Source organism: Coloeus monedula, assembly GCF_965178545.1.
Source record: "Coloeus monedula genome assembly, chromosome: Z".
NCBI lineage: Eukaryota > Metazoa > Chordata > Aves > Passeriformes > Corvidae > Coloeus > Coloeus monedula.
Window position 1 is genome coordinate 65,649,306 of NC_138822.1, and position 18,749 is coordinate 65,668,054.

Here is an 18,749-nt window from a genome sequence, read left to right on the forward strand (position 1 = left end):
CCGCCCGCCCACGCAGCGCCAACAGCGCCGCCCTCACGCCCGGCCCCCGGTGCGCGCCCCACAGCGGCTGCCCTCGGCCCAAGCCCCGCCCCACCAATCAAGGGCGGTGTGGGCCGGTCACGTGCCACGTCCGCCACCCAATGGGTGAAGGCGGCGGCGCCCAGCGTGGATTCAAACGCAGCGCGGAGCCGGCGGGGCCGTGCCCAATGGAGCCGCGGCTGGTGGGGCCCGGGCCGTACCGCGCTACCCGCCTGGTGAGTACCGCCGGCACCGCCGCCCGCCCTCGCCTCCGTCGCCCGCCCTCGCCTCCGTCGCCGGCGGCCACTCGGTGTCGGGCCTCTTGGGTACCGGCCGGTGCTCCCAAGCCGCCTCTCTGCGGGGCAGGGGCGCCCGGGGCTGGCGCCGCGAAGAGCCCGGCCGGGCGGAGCGGCAGGTTCAGCCTTTTGTCCCGGTAAAACCTAAGGGAGGCTAAAGACGTATCCGTAGATCCGCAGGTAGTATGGGGCTCTAAATATTTCAGCCTCCTAAACTTGGTGTTTGTTTTCGGGTCTCGACAGTTTAAATCCTGGGCTTAGGTTTCGATGTTCTTGTAAGGCAGACGGTCAAAAAGAGTGTAGTTCTGCTTGCGGAGTTGGCTGCGTTCTGATCGCGCTGCGGAAGGAAAACATGGGAGAAGTGCTCCCGTAATGATTTGCTTTGTTCTCCTTCCCCAGTGGAACGAGATAATCGAGCTCTTCCGTGCTGGGATGCCCTTACGGAAGCATCGCTGTCGTTTCAAGAGCTACGAGCGCTGCTTCAAAGCCTCGGAGGCAGTGGACTGTTTGCATGAGCTACTTGGCTCTAACCAAAACTTTGGCCCAGAAGTGACTCGTGATCAAACGGTTAAGCTGCTTAAAAAATTCCTGAAAAATCATGTTATCGAAGATATTAAAGGAAGGTGGGGCAAAGAGGACTTTGAAGACGATGGCCATTTATATCGGTAAGCCTGTATAGGGTGATAGAAAAATTTTGGTTTTTTGGAAACAGGGTGTAAAAACTCTTGCTCACGTCTTACAAGTATTTTTGTATAATGTCTCTGAAAAGGTGTTGACATGTTTTTCCCTCTTTCTTTTAAAGACTTTAATTTTCTTAGTAACGGGTAACTGTCATGATTTAATGTTTGACTTCAGTTTTCTTGTCTGTTTTGAAATATCTTTGGAGGTCACTTCTATTCAGTTACATTCTTTGAATATCAACAAAAGCTTTTGCAGCTTTCACAAGGTGTCGAGTTCTGGTTGCTGATGGCAGGCATCAGGTTTGTTGGTACTGGAAACGTGCATATCAAGACATATAGGTGGAAGTGAGAATGCCATTGATCATCCGGCTCCAGTTGTCCTCCTTCTCTCCCAACTCCCTGACTGTTTTGGTTGCTGTCTCCACTTCTTCTGAGAGAAGAGAAAGGCCCTCTGAATCTAAGACATTTATAATGTAATTTTTTTTATGCTTCTTGGTTTGTAGATGGACAAGAGACAAAGCTTATTTGCTTATCCTCAAGGATGGTTGCTTAATTATCCCTGTTTAGCATCTCAACTGATGGCTTGTTAACTGGGGAGAAGAAATTTCTTTGTAATAAATGCTTAGTATTACTGGACTGGATTCTTTGACCTCTTGTGACCTCAGTTAAGATTTGGGTGTCCAGAGTCTGCAGGTTCTGAATTTGTACTGTCTTATAGTGTCCTGTTTGGTGCAAAAGTATTATAAAGATGACCATTACTTTAAGTATGGAACTGTAACTTTTTTCATGGTGAGCCTTCTTTTGAGGAAATGGGAGTTCTCTTCATGCAAATCATTACGGAAAATAGGTTAGCGATAAGTTTATGCTTCTACTTATTATAGCTATTATTATATATGTAAATTTTACATATTAATTTTTAGGTGATGATTTCTTAATATTCTTTTTGGGAAAATAGATATTACTGAGTTCCCACTTGCTATGTATGAAGTCAATTTTTCATTTTGCTTTATTGCTCTTTTGCTCTTTTTTTCTGGGCATTAACTCTTGTCAGAAGATTTAATATGGGTTTTGATAACTGCTGGTGTTATGCTATATTTCTTTGGATTGGTTTGGCCATGTTTGTGTGGCTGTGGGGTTTTTCGTTTATTTTACATTTGCATGAGTATATATTCAAATTATTTTGATCTTTCATTTCTTTGTATTTGCAGTCATGACTTTACTGAGCTGCAGGCTGTGGAAGAAAGGCTGGGTGAAATATTTATGTTCTTTTTATTTTCCAGGTGGTCTATGTAATGATCTGCTATTGGACAAGAGAACTCTTTTGTTATATATTTTGTTGTGATGTTCTTTCTCCCCCTCCCAATGAAAAGATAACTAAATTACTAGTTGAAACTTTTCTATTAAAACTGCATACTTTTCATGCATCTTGAACTGGAGCTAGCTTTTTCCTCACTGGGCTTGGTGCATAAATAAGCTATGTACGTTACTCACGGCTTTAAGTATCAAAACATGCTTCTCTCCTATTTAAGGAGCTAAACATTTGTTTTTCAGCCTGTTTTATTCATGTATCCAATGTCCTGGCAGCTCCCTCTGGTGGACTTTCCTAATACTATGTGTAAAATACAGTGTTTTTTCTCCTCATCGTGCTGATGGAGGTAGTGGTGCGAGTCAGTTCTACTGACGGTGCTTACTCTGGAAATACTGACATGGTTCATACCTTCTGTATAAATTTGTATTAATAGACTGTGGTTCACAGTTGTGTCATTCATTAACTTCACATGTAAGTATAGCTGTCTGCTCTTTTTGTCCACAGAATATGCAAAAGAAATGTTGCCAAAAGTTGATTTGCGTGAGAGTATTTGGCAAGTATTAAATGTGAAGATGCGATCTAATGTGGCTTCTAAATATAGTAAAGACTTAACTGTGTGTCCTGACTTACTGGCTCAGTTGAGTCTACAGTAATGAATGAGAAGTTACAGTTTTGGAAGCTGTTGGGCTTTACACTTTTTTTTTTTTTAATCTAAGCCATTCTATTAAAAGCAAAAGGGTTAGTACTCTTGCAGTGATAGCAATCTTTTGGAAATTCAGCAGTAATACTTGTTATATCATGGACATAAATGTTAGTTGACCTTGTTCTGTATCCTTTGTTCTGGACACACAGAGGTATCTCTATTTCCTCTTTTTATAAACTCCCCAAACTAGTATTGCTGGCTATAATCAATTCTGGTCTTGAGGTGTCAGCCTTGGAGTGCTCCTCAGTTCTTTGCTTTGAGTAATGTTAATCTGTCTCCATCTAGATGTTCCTGTATTACTACCTGAGAAAGGGGAATGTACCTCCTTTTTCTGTTTGTGAGAACTTTTTCTTTTACTGGTTGGTTGCAAATCAGGGCAGCAAATGACAGAAAGCTAAAACTTGTGAAGACCTGGAAAAGAAACAGGAAACTGCTGAGAGTAGTGTAAGGCAAAGGAAAAAGTCTGCAGATATGTGGGTATGTTTTATTTTAATATTTAGCTCTTAAGAAATAATATCTGAAAAATGGTGGAGAACACTCAACAGCTGAACATCTGCCATCTAATCTGGCTTACTTTCAGAAAAACAGAGTAAATCTTGCAGGATTAGTGTGAGGTGCTTGCTGCTAGTTCTGAGAGTTTGTCTGATGGAAGTGATCTCTGTGTTGCAGATGTGCTGTTGAATAGCACTGTGGAATGTGCTCTGTTTGTGTGGTCAAAACAATCAATGTGTTTAACCCATGCAGTGTAACAATAGTGGACTGACCAAACTGCAATATAAATTTAAATTAAAAACTTATTAAGTATTTGAAGTGCCTTTAGAGGACGGGGTGACATTTTGGAGAAACTTGATTTCTCAAGCGTAACTTGCTGGTAGGATATGTATGCATGCTATCCAGCAGTGTACAAGCTCTTGTTGCAAAGTCACAGACATATCTGTCTTTTACTGTCTGATTTAAAAGAGTGAGTGAGGCTTAAGCAGTTCTTTGACACATCAGGAATCTCAGCATCTAAAACCTGGGAGTGAAAGTAGACAAGATTGGATCTGGGCCAGTCTGAAGAGGTGTTGCCATCTGACTGATTTGTCTTACCGATATGCTGTCATTAATTCCTTTGTACATGCTCTGACCTAAAGCTTAGCAGTAATTTGATTCTGGTCAAGCTGGATAGTTTGTTTTCCTTCTTTTCCGCAAGGGCTGGTTTAGGGCTTATTTCTGCTAATTTCTTCAAGGCACTTCTTGAAATGCCTTAAGAAGCCAAATAGTTACCTGCAAAACCAGCTGGAAAAGGACTTCAGAAAAGAACTGCAGAATATGATCTTCACACAGAAAGCATGTAAACACAGAAGAGCCTGGTAATGTGGACAAAACTTTGTGTGGACACTTGCATGCACTCTTAACTAAATCCGAGTGTTAGTCATGCAACTTAACTATGTAGCTTTGCTTTAGGAAATGCATGCTAACAATGCACTTGATGTGGGGGAAGATATACCCGCAGCTTTTTCAGCAGAATCAGCATCTTCTAGTGAAGACCTCTGTCACTGTGTGTAGACAGCAGGTGCTCTATGAGATGCACTGGGATACCAGACATTCACTGTGTCATGGGAAGTACCAAGGACCTGGACTGTTCTGGAGCAGCAAGGAGGCCGAACAAGACACTTCATGATGTTTTACATACCATGTAACACCAGTCTACAGGGAAATAAGTTGGGCTGTGAATGTCCAAAGCATTTGTTGTATTTTTGCATGTGAAGGCTGACGACAGTTTTGCATTGGTAAATAGGGATTAGGTTGGCATTCAGAGATTTTAAAAATGTTCTTTAATTGTAGATTTCCTCCTTCCTCACCACTGAAGTCATATCCAAAGAAACCTTCATGTGGAAAGGAAGTAATTAAATTTCCAGACTGGAATGAACCGAAAGCTGGCACTTCTCAAGAATATATCCCAGTGAAATCCATCACAATGGTAAGGGACCCAGTTTTTATTCCCCCAGACAAAAACGTATTTGGAAAGCAAAACTGAACTAATGACCTCTATGGTGTGTCACAAAATACTTGGTTATAAAATTAAATGCTAAATACTTTTATTTTAAACTTTTGTGAAGTAAAGTTGTTCTTAAAATTTGCTGGAGAAGTAGGCTTTGAGTGTTCTTTCTGCTACACATTGTAATTTCCTGAGCAATCTGGGTTCAGCATGGGTATATTTTCCCATATTTCATTCCAGTTTGCTCAAATTCCAACAGGGCATTTATTATATTACAAGACAAAATAGTCACACTGTAACTTTATTTGGACACTTCATGCATCAGAGTATATTCAGTATTACAGCCTTCCTAGCTGCTATAAGGCTGTTAGTGACTCATATTCCTTTTTCAAAAGGAATATGTTTTGCCTAAGGAGAAGTGGTCCTGATTTTTCAGTTATCCTTTGTAAGCTTGGAAAATCATCCTGCTTCATACTTATCTGGGTTGATTCAGCCTTCATATAGTTGTTGAAAAAACTTGCTGTTATTAGTAAACCAAAATTGTATCAACTCTGGTCACCTAGACAGAGAAAAAGACTAGGCTTCTGGAGTTAGGTATATTCTAAGCCCTTCCTTCAGTATATCTTATATGTGTGTGTTCTCATAATTTGTGAAACTCGGGATTTCTGTGATGATTTTTGCCTTTTTATTACTACCCTTCAGAGCAGGACACTGGCCTTGGATTTCTTGATGAACCATAGTCTATTTGGAAAAGTAGCTCCTACCAGTTTGCTGGACATCTAAGTGTTCTGAATGAATGGTTATTCCATATTAACAATCCAACTATGTGCAAATCGTGTGCACTCCTCATGTACAACACGCTTCTGAAGGGGAGGAACATGGTCCTTAGAACTTCAGTAGTAGGTAGAAGATTAAGATAGAAGAAAAGAGGTGATGCCAAAGACAAGAAAAGAGAATAAAGGATTTTGGATACTGAGCAAGTAGCTGTTGAAGGTGTAATATGTTACAGCCTCCAACTGTGTTTTAAATTTCTATCCAGGCATCCTGGCCTGATAAGAATTAGCAAAACTCTGCCTCTGCATCTGACTCAGATGCAACAGCATAGAGTTTGTCATAGCTCAAAATCTCTTCTGTTGGCAGTTTGGATTAATACAGTGGACTGTAAGTGGAAGAAACTGAGGCAAAGGTATTAGCTTCTTTCTGATACCTCTTTTATAGTTAGGTCTTGCTTCCACTGGAATGCTGAAGTAGGTGGATAGCTGAAAATGGTGGTACCTTTATTTGCTTCATCATCAGTCTGAGCACTTACTGGCTTTGTGTCAACTGATGAGCATGGGTCTGTGTCAGGAAATACTGATGTAGAAGACCACGCTCTTAATTTCAGAGGGTGCTATTTGCTTCCAACTAATGCTAGTCTAGTCTGTCATGGAATGACAGACAATTAGTGCTTGGAGAAATTAAGTGCATTCCTGGAGTACATTTTGTGGTTTGGTTGTGATCACAAGGAATACTTTTAATGTCCTTTAGCACTGCTCTGTAGTGTAAATCAAAGAACTGGAATGATTAGGAGTTTTGCCTTGAGAATGCTGCTGATATAAGCTGCAGTGTATGTCCACCCATTGATACCTTGATGACCATCTTCTAACATCAAACTTGGATGTGAAGGTTGCATAAATGATAGTGGTCTTCTGCATTCTCAGCTTTACTTTACACTGTTATAATGGTGGACTAGATCTGATGGGTGCCCTCAGATGTAGCTACTTGCTTTTACTTTTTTTTATGTAGAGAACTTGTTATTGAACTTAATGTTTAGTAATTTTCAGTATCTGTTGAACAAGGATGAATTGTTTCCAATTTTTTGGTATCTCATCTTAAAATTGTCCAATAACTTTTCCATAAACAGATGTTTAATCTCAAAATGGTAGATGAACTGATCTTAATAATGGATTGAATTTGAATTTAGGATTAAAGGCCATTGACACCTGAACTTTAATGACTATTCTGATACTCATAATATTTATTTCAGCTTTGGACAAGTTATGGAACTGAGAAAAGATGTATATACAAGACTGAGAAAAGTGATTCATTTCTCTGAAACACAAACACTTACTTGCATCCCGAAGACTTTACTGGAATTTAGGAACACTTGCAATGCTATACTATAAGTGTTTTATACTGTTTAACACTTGAAAAGTCACCAGTTAATGAGGAGAGTTTTTTCTGATTTCAGAACTCTGAGATGTGGTACAAGCGACACAGTATAGCTATCGGGGAAGTACCAGCATGCAAACTAGTGTTCCACAGAGAGCTAACACAAACAAATATAGAAGAGATATGGAAATCCATGACTTTGTCACGGTGAGTATACTTGTGAGTCATTTGCTGCTGTAGTAAAACTGTCTACTAGGTAATAGTCTTGTCTGTCTTTCTGGTAATACTTGTAATTTCACCCACTCACTTTTCATCCCTGCCTTCAAAGCTTGGTGTCTAGACTAACTCTACCACTTGTTATTTGGCTAACAAATTCAGCAGGTAAAGTCTGCAAAAAAAAACTTTACTGTGCTTAGTACCTTTTGACTTTTGCTTGCTGTTTTATACAAGTCTTTGTTGTGTGGGCTTTGTCTTGTTTAATCACTTATTTTCACTGTCTCTTTTTCTTGTTGCTATGAAATAGAAGCACTTATGTAGAAGTGCTGTGAAACCTTTCAATGGCGAGTATGATACTTTGTATGAGATAAATGGTTGTGTGTATGTATGAGATAAATGTTGAGATTCAGATATTCTTTACTATATTCAAAAGGAATATCCTATGCAAAGTTAAAGTCATTGCTTTGGACTATTTCTGCAGAGGAAAAAAATAATATACATGAGCTGATACTACAAGCATAGCTGAGGTGTTACTAATGATCACCTTACTGTAAACCTAGCACATTATCTGCATGTAATGAATGCACTCAGTGCTGAGGCAAGCAGCTTCGGTGACAGCATGATGGGCAGCAGAGTGCTTTAGTGCATGTGTACTCCTGGGTTTCCTGAACCAAGGAAACCTGAGAGGAGTGGAGAGAGCCTCTGGTGGTAGCCTGGAGCTCACATGGTAGCAGCTGAAAGGACCTGGGCAGTGGGACCAGGGGCAATGGTCCCATAGAGGGACCGTACATAAAGGCCCCTATAGAGCTCTATCAACCAAAACACCAGGGTGGGCAAACAGAGTTGGCACAGCAGATTGTATGGAAGGGTGCTGAAACCCAGCCAGCTTGATCAGGGAGCAATGGTATTCATCTGGCAGAAAGCCATGGCCTCTCTAAATTTGATAATGGACACTGAGACTCCCAGAGCTCTGTGTTGGAAGAGTATGACTGTGGGAATGGGGAAACTCACAGCTGACCCTGAATTTGTTTGAAACTTTCTGTTCCTGCTGGATGCGCTTAAATCTATGAAGCCCAGTGGAATTCATCCCAGGGTACTGGAAGAGCTGGATGATATTATTGCAGGATCTCTCTCAATTTTTTTCATTTATCTTGGGAGTCTGGAGAGGCCCCAGTTATCTCAGTTTTAAGAAAGCAAAGAACAAAGACCCTGGTAATTACAGGCCTGTCAGTCTCACTTCAGTGCTGGTAAAATTATGGAAAAGGTTGTTCTGGGAGTTAATAAAAAACATTTGAGAGACACACAGTTATTGGTCATAGCCAGCATAGTTTCAGAAGGGGAAAGTACTGCTTAACCAAGTCAGTTTTCTTTATGGCAAGGTCATCCATCTAGTTGACCAAGGGAAGCCAGTTGATGTGGTTGTTTTGGATTTAGCAAAGCTTTTGATACTGTCTCTCACAGTATCCTTTTAGGTGAACTGTCCAGCATACAGCTAGATGAGTCCATAACACTGTTGAGCAACTGGCTCATGGGTCAGGCACAAAGGATTGTAGTAAATATGGTTGTCTCTGGTGAGCAGTCATCAGTGTAGTTCTGCAGAGCTCCATTCTAGGACCAATGCCCTTTCATGTTTTTATAAATGATCTGGATGCAGGAATTGAATGTACACTAAGTTTGCCGATGATACTAGGTTAGAAGGAGCTTTGGACTCCTACAAGGGTAGACACGGTCTGCAGTGAGATCTGGATAGAGCAAAGAGCTGTACAGTCACCAAAAGCTTTGAGGAAGCTGAGCCTCATTGAAGCCTACCATTTCCAGAGAGGCAGCGAGGGGAGATGTGGAAGATCTCTGGTGACCAGCAACAGGACACAAGGAGGTGGAATCAAGTGGTGTCTGGGGAAGTTTAGACTCCACATTAGGAAAAGGTTCTTCACTCAGAGGGTGACTGGGCACTGGAACAGCCTCCCTGGGGAAGTGGTCACAGCACCAAGCCTGACAGAGTTCAAGAAGCATGTTGGCAGTGCTTTTAATTATATGGTATAGTTTTAGGTATTAAAACTACTAAACCTTTTCTAGGTACTAAAAAGAAACTTTTTGAGGGCTATGAAAATCATGAAGGGTTTAGAGGGGAAGACATAAGGAGTGGTTGAGGTTTCCTGATTTCTTTAATCTGGAGAAGAGGAGGCTGAAGGGGACATTGCAGTGCAATCTGTGATGGGAGGTGGAGGAAAAGGAAAATAGAATGGTCTTTTCTCTGTGGTGACCAGTGATGGGACTGAGGGAACAGACTGAAGTTGTGTCAGGAGAGGTTTAGGCTGGATATCAGGAAAAGATTCCTCATCCAGAGGGAGGTTGGGCACTGGAACAGGCTCCTCAGGGAAGTGGCCACAGCACCTAAGACTGACAGAGTTCAGGAAGTATTTGGACAATGCTCTCAGGCACATGGTATAATTTTTGGGGTTGAGCTGTGCAGGGCCAGGATTTGATCTTTGTTGGTCCCTTCCAGTTTATGATATTCTATGAATCTAGGCAGAGAGCAGCAGTTGTACTCAATGATCCTTATGGCTGCCATCCAACTGCAGATATTCTGTATGAAATGGAGGTCTCTTTTTTTTTCCAAATTGTGTCCTAATACTTCATGTTTGCCTTTTCCAGATTAAATGATGTATGAATTATGTGTTTATGTATTTTTGCAGATTACAGAAGGTCTTGGGTTTGGATTCTCTGGATGAAGTGTTAGACACAAAACTTGTGAATTCAAAACATATAGTTCAAAATGTTTACAATGTCAATAAGCAAGGCATTGTCACTTTAGAAGACAAATCAAGTGAGTATTTAAGAAATTTTAATTTAATTTTTCTTATATTGTAATCTACTGGGATTTAAGTATTAGTTCTAGTCTACACTAACCTGTTGTGTCTTTATGCTTTTGTGACCACATCTATAAAAACCAGAGTTTTTACAAAGTAAAATTCTATTGTTCTCCTCTGACATCTCAATAGTAACAGGCAGAGTTTATTCCATATTTATTGTCTTAAACATATTCTGGCTTTAGTAGGGTTGAAAAATGAATATGAAACAGCAGGAACTTTTTACCATTTTATAAATACAGGGTTATTATTCGCTTCAAGGTAACTTTCTCAGCCCTACTCTTTTGGCTGCCTGAACTGGAGTGTTTAAATGAAGAAAAAATGTATTAAAAATTGTGAGAGAACAAAAATGTACATTGAAAGAGTTTTGAGTTTTCAGTCAATGTGTTTTGAAGATAGTACCATATTTAAAACTGTTTTGCACATCAGGGAGAAAATAAAGCGTCTTTCCTGCTCTGATATATCACAGTGTTATTGCTTCCATGTTTTTCATGAGATTTGTAGAGAAATTAAATATGATACTGAAACCTGGTTTGGTTGTGAATGAAACTGCCTTCAGAGCATGTCTGTGTTCATTTTAAAGGCAGTTGGATCATCTCAAAATATTAACTTCCTTCTTGCAGAAATGACAAAACTGAATATATTAGTACTTTTCATCATCTTTGGTACAAAGTAAACACTTCACTGTATAGTACTGGTGAAGGGTGTATCTTGAACTAGGTCGGTCTGATTTTTTTTTTTTTCAGAGTAGGTTAAAGATTTGTGATGTGACCTGTTTTGCTGATTGAGCTGCAAGGGCAGAATGCATAACTGCTTGATAGTACTGAAGGTACTATCTGTATATCTATACTGAAGTATAGATGTAATTCAAGCTAGATACTACATTCAGGTGTAGGCTGCCTCTGGAATCAGTTGATTTACTACGCAGGAGGAACACACTAAAGTGTTTTTAGCTTTGCTTTTGTCTAACGGTTGAATATTTTTCTTTTTTTTTTCTCCTTTTAATTTCTGTTTCTACCCTGTGCAGAAGAACTACCTCACTGGATATTATCTGCAATGAAATGTCTAGCAAATTGTAAGTAAATTCAGAAGGGGAAGAAAGATCCCACAAACAACTCACCCCAGAAAAAATAATTTGAACTGATTGTGTCTTCACCACTTTATTAAATCCTGTTTATATTCACCTTCAGTGTTTTTATGATGATTTTCTAAAACAAAGTTGGAAAAGACCTGTCAGCATGTATTCTCCTTCCTGTGCAGCTTATTTAAATGCAATATATGAAGGTTTAACTATTCTATTAATGTTTTGCCTCTACTATGTATCTTCACTAGACCTATTGGGAATAGATCAGTCCAGTAGTAGATTAATAAAATTTCACTTATTTTGAAGAATGAATCCTTTTTGTTAAAATTTTTTTTCCTCTAATGATCCATTTTAATGGGCTGGATTAGAAAATACTGATCTGCTTGGTGGCTGAAAATAAATGTTCTCTTTCTCTTTTTTTGGTCCTTTTTGTTTTGTTTTGTTTGCTCTTTGTAGGGCCCAGCTGCTCAGATCTGAAGCAGCCTACATACTCAGGGTTTGAAAGAGATGTCTTCAAAACTATAGTGGACTACTTTGGCCAGATGAAAGAACCTCTTCTCCCATTTCATTTTTTTGATATTTTTGTTAGTGTGTTAGGTGAGTAGTTTGGGATGGGATGAAAAAATATTCTTTAGAGTTAATTTCCTGGAGTTATTTTACCTCACTTAAATACTATCACATCTGAATTCTTTAGGACCTGTCCTTTCCATTCTACAAAGAAAATAGTTTAATATTTAAACTTATTTCATATCACACAGTGGTTTTATTTTTGTATCTTTTTGATCACATTAGTTCAAAAGTCTTCCATTGCTTGTCTTTATAATATTAAAGGCCTCTCTTCATTACTCAGCATCTAACAGATGGATTTTAACAGATTTTTCTTTTTTTACAAATGCTTAAATGTCTTAAAAACTCTCATAAACTTTTAGAAATTGCTTGACTGAAGTCTAGATTAGAAAGGATTAGGGAATAAGCACTGTTTTTAACCCTGGGAATATGACATTTAAAGGGAATTGAAATGCTTTGTTGCTTAAATTTAGAAATGACATTAACTAATGTGGTGCTTTAAAGAAGGAATGGTTTAGTTATTAACTATAACTTTTCAGAGGTTCGCACTGTATTAAAATCAACAATTTTGGCCCTATAGGTGGCTTACTGAAAGACAGTAAATAGGAAAATATTTGGTTACATTTTACGTAATTTCAAAAAGAACGATTAAGTTGAAAAGTAAGCATACTTTTGTAGCATCCTAGTTTTTTGACCTTCTTTCTGTGTGAACAACACTGTTTTCAGTAAACTATTGAGATGAGAAAGGAATACAAAATAACACTTCTCTTTCCGGAATTTAATATTTTTGTACTTTGTGTGTTGTCAATCTTGCTTCATAACCAATATGTTCCTTTTCTGACTTTTTCTTAGACAACTCTTGTTGATATATTTAAAACTTATTCCTCTGCTTTCATACTCTATTTCTGTTTGCATTTCCAGTGTTTTTCACATCTTTCAGGTTTTACTAATTTTATTTCACAGTATTTCCTAAATGTAAAATCAGAAGAAAGATTTAATGCCAGCGTGTATGAAATCACATGAAAATCAATGAAAATTGTGCAATGTTTCAAGAAGTCAAGCATTAGTTTTGTGGTGTCTTTGAAAAAAATGCAATGTTGATATGGAATCAGTCCTTACTCTTCTAAACAGATGCATTAAATATGCTTGCCAAATCTTCCTTTGAAGTTAGAAAAAGCTTTACTATGAAAATTAACTTCAGTGCTTTATCCCTCTCCTTGGAATACTGTCTCTTTTGACTGCCTTACTTACTACCCCACACTTCTTTTTCGATAAGAAAGAGTTTATACTTTTTACACTGTGGTGTTGACCAAAATGGCGGATGAGGGGATAGCAGTGGATACTGTTTATGTTGCAAGTAGTACGACACTGTCTTCCATTGCATCCTTATAGGAAACCTGAGGAAGTACAGGTTGGGTAAGTGGGTAGTGAGGTAAACTCAGAAATCAGTGCAGTTGCTGGGCTCAGGGGTTTGTGATTTGTGGCACAAAGTCTGGCTGGATGTCAGTCAGTGGGGAGCAGCCCAGGGCTGGTAGTGTGGCCAGTAATGATTAATACTTCATTAATGACCAGGATGGTGGCACATTCTGTCCTAAACAAGGGCATAGTGTCCTAAACAAACATGCAGATAATTCAAAATAGGGAAGATGCAGAGTGACCTTGACTGGCTGCAGAAATGGGTAAAATTGGAATCTTATAAATTCAGAAAAGGGGAAATATCAAGTCCTCTCCTGGGGAGGAATTACCTCATGCACCTGTAAATGCTGCTGGTGACTGATTTGAAAGCAACTTTGCTGAGAAGGACTTGGAAGCCCTGGTGGGCACTAATGTGACCACGAGCCATGAGTGTGTCCTTGAGGCAAAGAATAACAGCAGCATCCATAACTGCATAAAGCGCATTGCTGGTAGGTCAAGAGATGTTTCCTCACCACTAGTCAGCGAGTCCAGTGAAACAAATCAAAATTACTAAAGTCTTGGAACATGTGTCATATGGGAAGAGACTGGAGAGGAGAAGGCTCAGGGGGAATCGAAGTAGTCTGTATAGATGATTGATATGGGTGGAATAAAGAAGAAGGAGCCAGACTTCTGTTGTTGGTACCCAATGGCAGGGCAATAGGCAATGAGCAGGAACAGAAGTACAGGAAACCTCATTTTGTAAAGGGGAATAGCATTCTAATTGGAAGTAGATCAAACAGTGGAAGTAGTTGACCAGAGAGGCTGTGGAAGCTCTGTCTTTGGAGCTATTCAAAACTTGACAGGACATAGTCCTGGGCGTCTTCCTGTAGATGAACCTGCTTTGAGCTTGTGAAGAGGTCTATATAATCTCCAGAGATCTCTTCCAACTTCTGTAGTCCTCTGGAAAAAAAAAAAGTCTGTTTTCTTCCTTGTTCCTTTTCTAACAGAAATTACTGCTATATTTCAGTCATGCAGATATTTTGTTTCCTGACTTTTGTTCTGATACTAGAGCTGTTTAGAAAAAATTGTAATAGATGCTTCCTTAGCTGAGCCTTATAAGCCTAAAATAAGATGATATTTTGATGATGAGACCTTCCTATAGGTGCCTAAGCTACTATCACATTCTACTGTGCCTGTCCAGTCTTCAAATATCTCTGTCTGCTGGAGTGTTTTCTCAAGAGCCTGTAAGCAGAGTTAGGCATAGATTTAATGTCTGTAGGTGTGAGTGACATGTTAGTATCGTCATAGCCACCACTGATGCATAAGTACACTTTCTTTCCTTCTGATTGTTGCCACAGACTGAACATTTTATTTAATATGTTTGCTATATCTGTGCATACCATTCAGTTGTGTTTAGTGCTGAGATAATAAAAGAGCAAAGGATAAAACAAAATGTTGTAATTTTTCGTGTACTCTAATATCTAGAGTTGTTGGTTATGGCTATCAATATCTTCCAGTGCATCAGAAGAAAATCTTCTAAAAACTTAAACAAGCCACCCAGACCTAGTAGTCCAGTTCTAGGGATATCTTTCTAGTCTCTTTGGGGAGTAGAGTTCTAAGGCAATCTTGAGTGAGTAAGAAGGGAATTTTGGGACTTAGATTTAGAAATATTATGTTAAATGTTATGGAAATATATAATTGAGAAGTGTTGCCCAACCTTCTGATCTCATATAAACCAGGACTGCTGCAAAAACCCAGCAAGGCTGTAGAAGCTCTTCAGATATCTTGTCTCCTGCTGCCACCAGAAAATAGGAAAAGACTACAGCTGTTGGTGAGAATGATGACAAGAATTAGCCTGAACCAGGATTTGCCACCTCTTTCTGAATCAGCAAGGACCAGAACTTTGGTACGTGTAAGTGTAAGGTAAAAGGTCCAGACAGGCTTTTGGAGTAGCACAGGTTAACAATTCTTACTGGAGAGTATGAACAAAATGCAGTTTGCTTATTTAAGGAACTGGTTTGTCTATCCCAGCTATGTGGAAACCTAATCTGAATTTGAATAAAGTGTGATTTCATGGTAATTTGTGAGCACACAAAGAACTTGCCAGAATTTAGAGGTTTCCTTATCTTTCAAAGTTAAATCACCACTGATTTCACTATTGATTAGGAAAAAACCATAAACAAGCAACCCCCCCCCAAACAGCAAAATCAACAACAACAAAAAGTAGATGAGGTCTCTGGTGTTCTTTATCACTGCAGACAGTGTGAATGAAAAAGACTGCCTGTTTCAGTCATAGCTAGAAATACAGAGCTGCATGTTCTGATTTACCTGTTTTCAGCCATTCAAAAAAATTAAAATCCCAACCGTTTACTTAAGTAGTTATTTTTTCTCATCACACACAGAGGTCTCTTCAAATAAGCTGTAGTTTTTCTGTAGGACCATATGTAGATATATCACTGATGCTTGCAACACCACCTTATTACAGAGTTATTAGGCATAACCTAACAATTCCAACTAGCTAAGAACATGGGTTTTTTTTTTTTTGTTTGTTTGTTTGTTTTTGTTTTGTTTTTTTTTGGTTAATTTTAGTCTTTGAAAATTAAGTGCAATGGGAAACTAAGCTGCAGAGCCATTCTGTAAAAACCGTATAGTAGCATGCACAAATCTAAATTTGCTCCACAGCAATTAACTTTTTAGTTAACTCTGAATAGCATTTGATTAAAATAATTAAATTTTTTACTTCACAGTTTATAATTTAATTAACTGTAAATGGTCTTTTGTTAAAATAATTGTTGTAATTGAAATGTTGTTTTCAGAAGTGAATACTTACAGTCCGAGTATTTTGTACTAAGTTTTAATTCAGCAATGTAGTCTATGGTATGTGACAGAAACCTTTATTGCTTTTAATGTTACAAGTGACTGGTGCACAGACAGAAACTCGTGTAACTGAGTGCTTGAGCACAGGACTACATGAAGTGAACTGGACCTGAAACTTGATTTGATGACTTTAGAATAGTGAATTAAGTTTTCCCTCTGGTGCTTAATTTCTATTATATTTCCGTGTTATTTTAAAAATCTCTAAATACATATATGCCCTCTTTAAATAGCCTTGTGAAGTGGCTTTTTGACAAAGTCTTGAGAATAAAATGGAATTCATCCATTCTATATCTAAAGTCAGGATTAGATTATCTGTATAAGGCAGGAGCAATCTTCAGTGCACTCACATAATGTCACTGTACATAATGTATTTTTAAAAAATATTGATATGTTTGAAGTACAATAAGTATTGTGATGTTAAAATATTTGTTCTAAAAGATCACTTTTTAAATGCAGCCCGATTCTCTACCCATCACTCCCAAACAGAAAGATTACATGATAATGATGTTTTTTTTTTTTTTCTCAGATAGTTCAGGCATTTTCCCATTGTATTCTCTGCTCAAAGGATGAAATAGACTTGGATGAACTTCTTGCTGCTAAACTAGTATCTTTTCTCATGGACAATTATCAGGAGATCTTAAGTGTTCCTTCTGCTTTAAAGTCTTCCATAGAGGATCATGTTGTACATCTTCAGAGAGTCCAAGTAAGTATGAAGTGAAAAAGCCTCTTTTATTTGTATGTTTCTAGATTGAATTTATCTTTTTTCTCTGAAGATCAACAATTCAAAGTCAAGAAAGACTTTGTTCTGTTTTTAGCTTTTGAAGAGTGAATTAATTTTGACTACTGATATTCAACCATAACTCTATGTTGAAATGAAACTAAACAGATCTTGAATTTATTTAGAGACAAGAACTCTAAAATATGTTTTCCTGTTTGTCAGCACTATCTTCCCATGGAATGGGCAAACTATGTTTAAGGTAGTGAAGAAAACTGAATGATTATAAAGTGTTTCCATTAATGTTCTGATATGGATGCTAAAAAAGCTAGCAGAGAAATTTTCCTGCTTGGCTCTTGTGAAAGTCTTCATTCTCATGCAAACTAGCTGAGAAATGGTTTGCTATTGAGTAAACCAAGACTTTATCTCACAGGTGCAGACTAGTTATGCACAGCTTTGTTATTGTACACTGAAGAAAATATTTTGAAATAGGTGTTACACTGTTCAGCCAATCACTCTGGGAGGTGGATCGTCAAGCACCCAATTATGTTATGCCACTCTTGCGAATCAAGTTATATAAATGAGGTGGTAATTAATTAAATAATTCCATTCTATTTATCCTGGACTTGAATTCTGTGTCATTCTTCGCTCCGTCCCTGCGGACAACAGCGACATTCTGAGTTTTTTTTTTTTTCTTTAGAACCATCCTTACCTGCTCAGTTTTTTCATATTTCTGTTCCCTGATACCAAATTTTGGTTTTGTTCAAAGCTGATTTTTAGTTCTTTTGTCTTTATTTTCTACTGGAAAAGTAACTTTATTTCAAGAGCTGAACAGGCTTCCTTTGTGTCATGTTTTTTCACTTACTGTAACTCACTCAATTAGAGCTGGAGATGATAGAAAGTACAGTTTAGGGTCTCTAGTCAATATTTCGTCTGCTTAATGTCTTAGGGTGGTCAATTGATTAAGCCAGTTCATGCAAGTTTTTTGCAGAAAACATAGCTGCTCTTTTTTTTACCTATTTCTTCAGATAAAATACGCAGGGGCTGATAGTGATGCAACACTTCCTCCTCCATCATTTTGTCACCAAATCAGTACAGATGAATTTGAATACCAAAGGGCAACTGGCTCTCAAGAACCACTGGCAGCTTTGTTGGAAGAAATAGTAATGAATAAAGAAATATCTGTGAAAGATAAAAAGAAGAAGCTCAAGCAAGTAAATAAAAATTTCTCCACAGTTTCTAATTTCAACTTTAAAAGATTTATCAAGTCTTAGACATGTATTCTAGAGAAATACTGGAATTTAAAATAGTGGCTACAATTGGGGATTTCAAGATTTGTAATTTAGAGTAAGGGTGAATCAACCCAAATCAGAAATATTGTCTTATCTTGTATATAGAAGTATAGAAAGTCCGTCAGAGAAACTTCCCTGCTCCACAAGTGAAAACTACACTTTAATAGTTATTGTACACTTTTGAACAAATTCTTAATTTGAATTAACGTACTTTTCTAGTTTCAGAAATCTTACCCTGAAGTCTACAGAGTACGATTTCCTACCCCTGAAACTGAAGCAATGCTATTTCCTGAAAAAACTAAACAGAAACCACCAATACTGATGTGGGCCTTAAAAAAGCCTTTTCAACCATTTCACAGAACCAGAAGCTTTCGGATGTAAATGGTTTGAAATAGATCAACAAACGAACTGTGACTGCATCTTGTCAATGATCTCATGCAAAAGGAGCCTGAGCACCACGTGGTTACTCAAAAAAATTACTGGGGATACTGCTAAGATCATAGAAAATGTTGAAAGAAGAGGAGAGTATTGAGGTGGTAGAAATGTGAACTGTTATCAGTATTTTTGTAAAGCATTATTTTTTTAAATGTCTGTT

At 38.3% G+C, this 18,749-nt stretch overlaps 1 protein-coding gene across 2 annotated transcripts; it reads left to right on the plus strand.

Moving 5' to 3' along the window:
* Window positions 1-206: 206 nt before the first annotated feature.
* Window positions 207-18,535, plus strand: DEPDC1B (DEP domain containing 1B; the record flags this gene model as incomplete). Of its 2 annotated transcripts, XM_082301559.1 has the most annotated exons (11): window positions 207-254; window positions 714-979; window positions 4,834-4,969; window positions 7,218-7,345; window positions 10,051-10,181; window positions 11,252-11,299; window positions 11,765-11,905; window positions 15,010-15,176; window positions 16,674-16,850; window positions 17,891-18,076; window positions 18,374-18,535. In XM_082301559.1, 11 exons carry the CDS (start codon window positions 207-209, stop codon window positions 18,533-18,535), a joined length of 1,590 nt encoding a protein of 529 aa, XP_082157685.1. The 2 variants fall into 2 exon arrangements, with proteins under 2 accessions (XP_082157685.1, XP_082157686.1); XM_082301560.1 differs by lacking the exon at window positions 17,891-18,076.
* Between the last annotated feature and the right edge of the window lie 214 nt (window positions 18,536-18,749).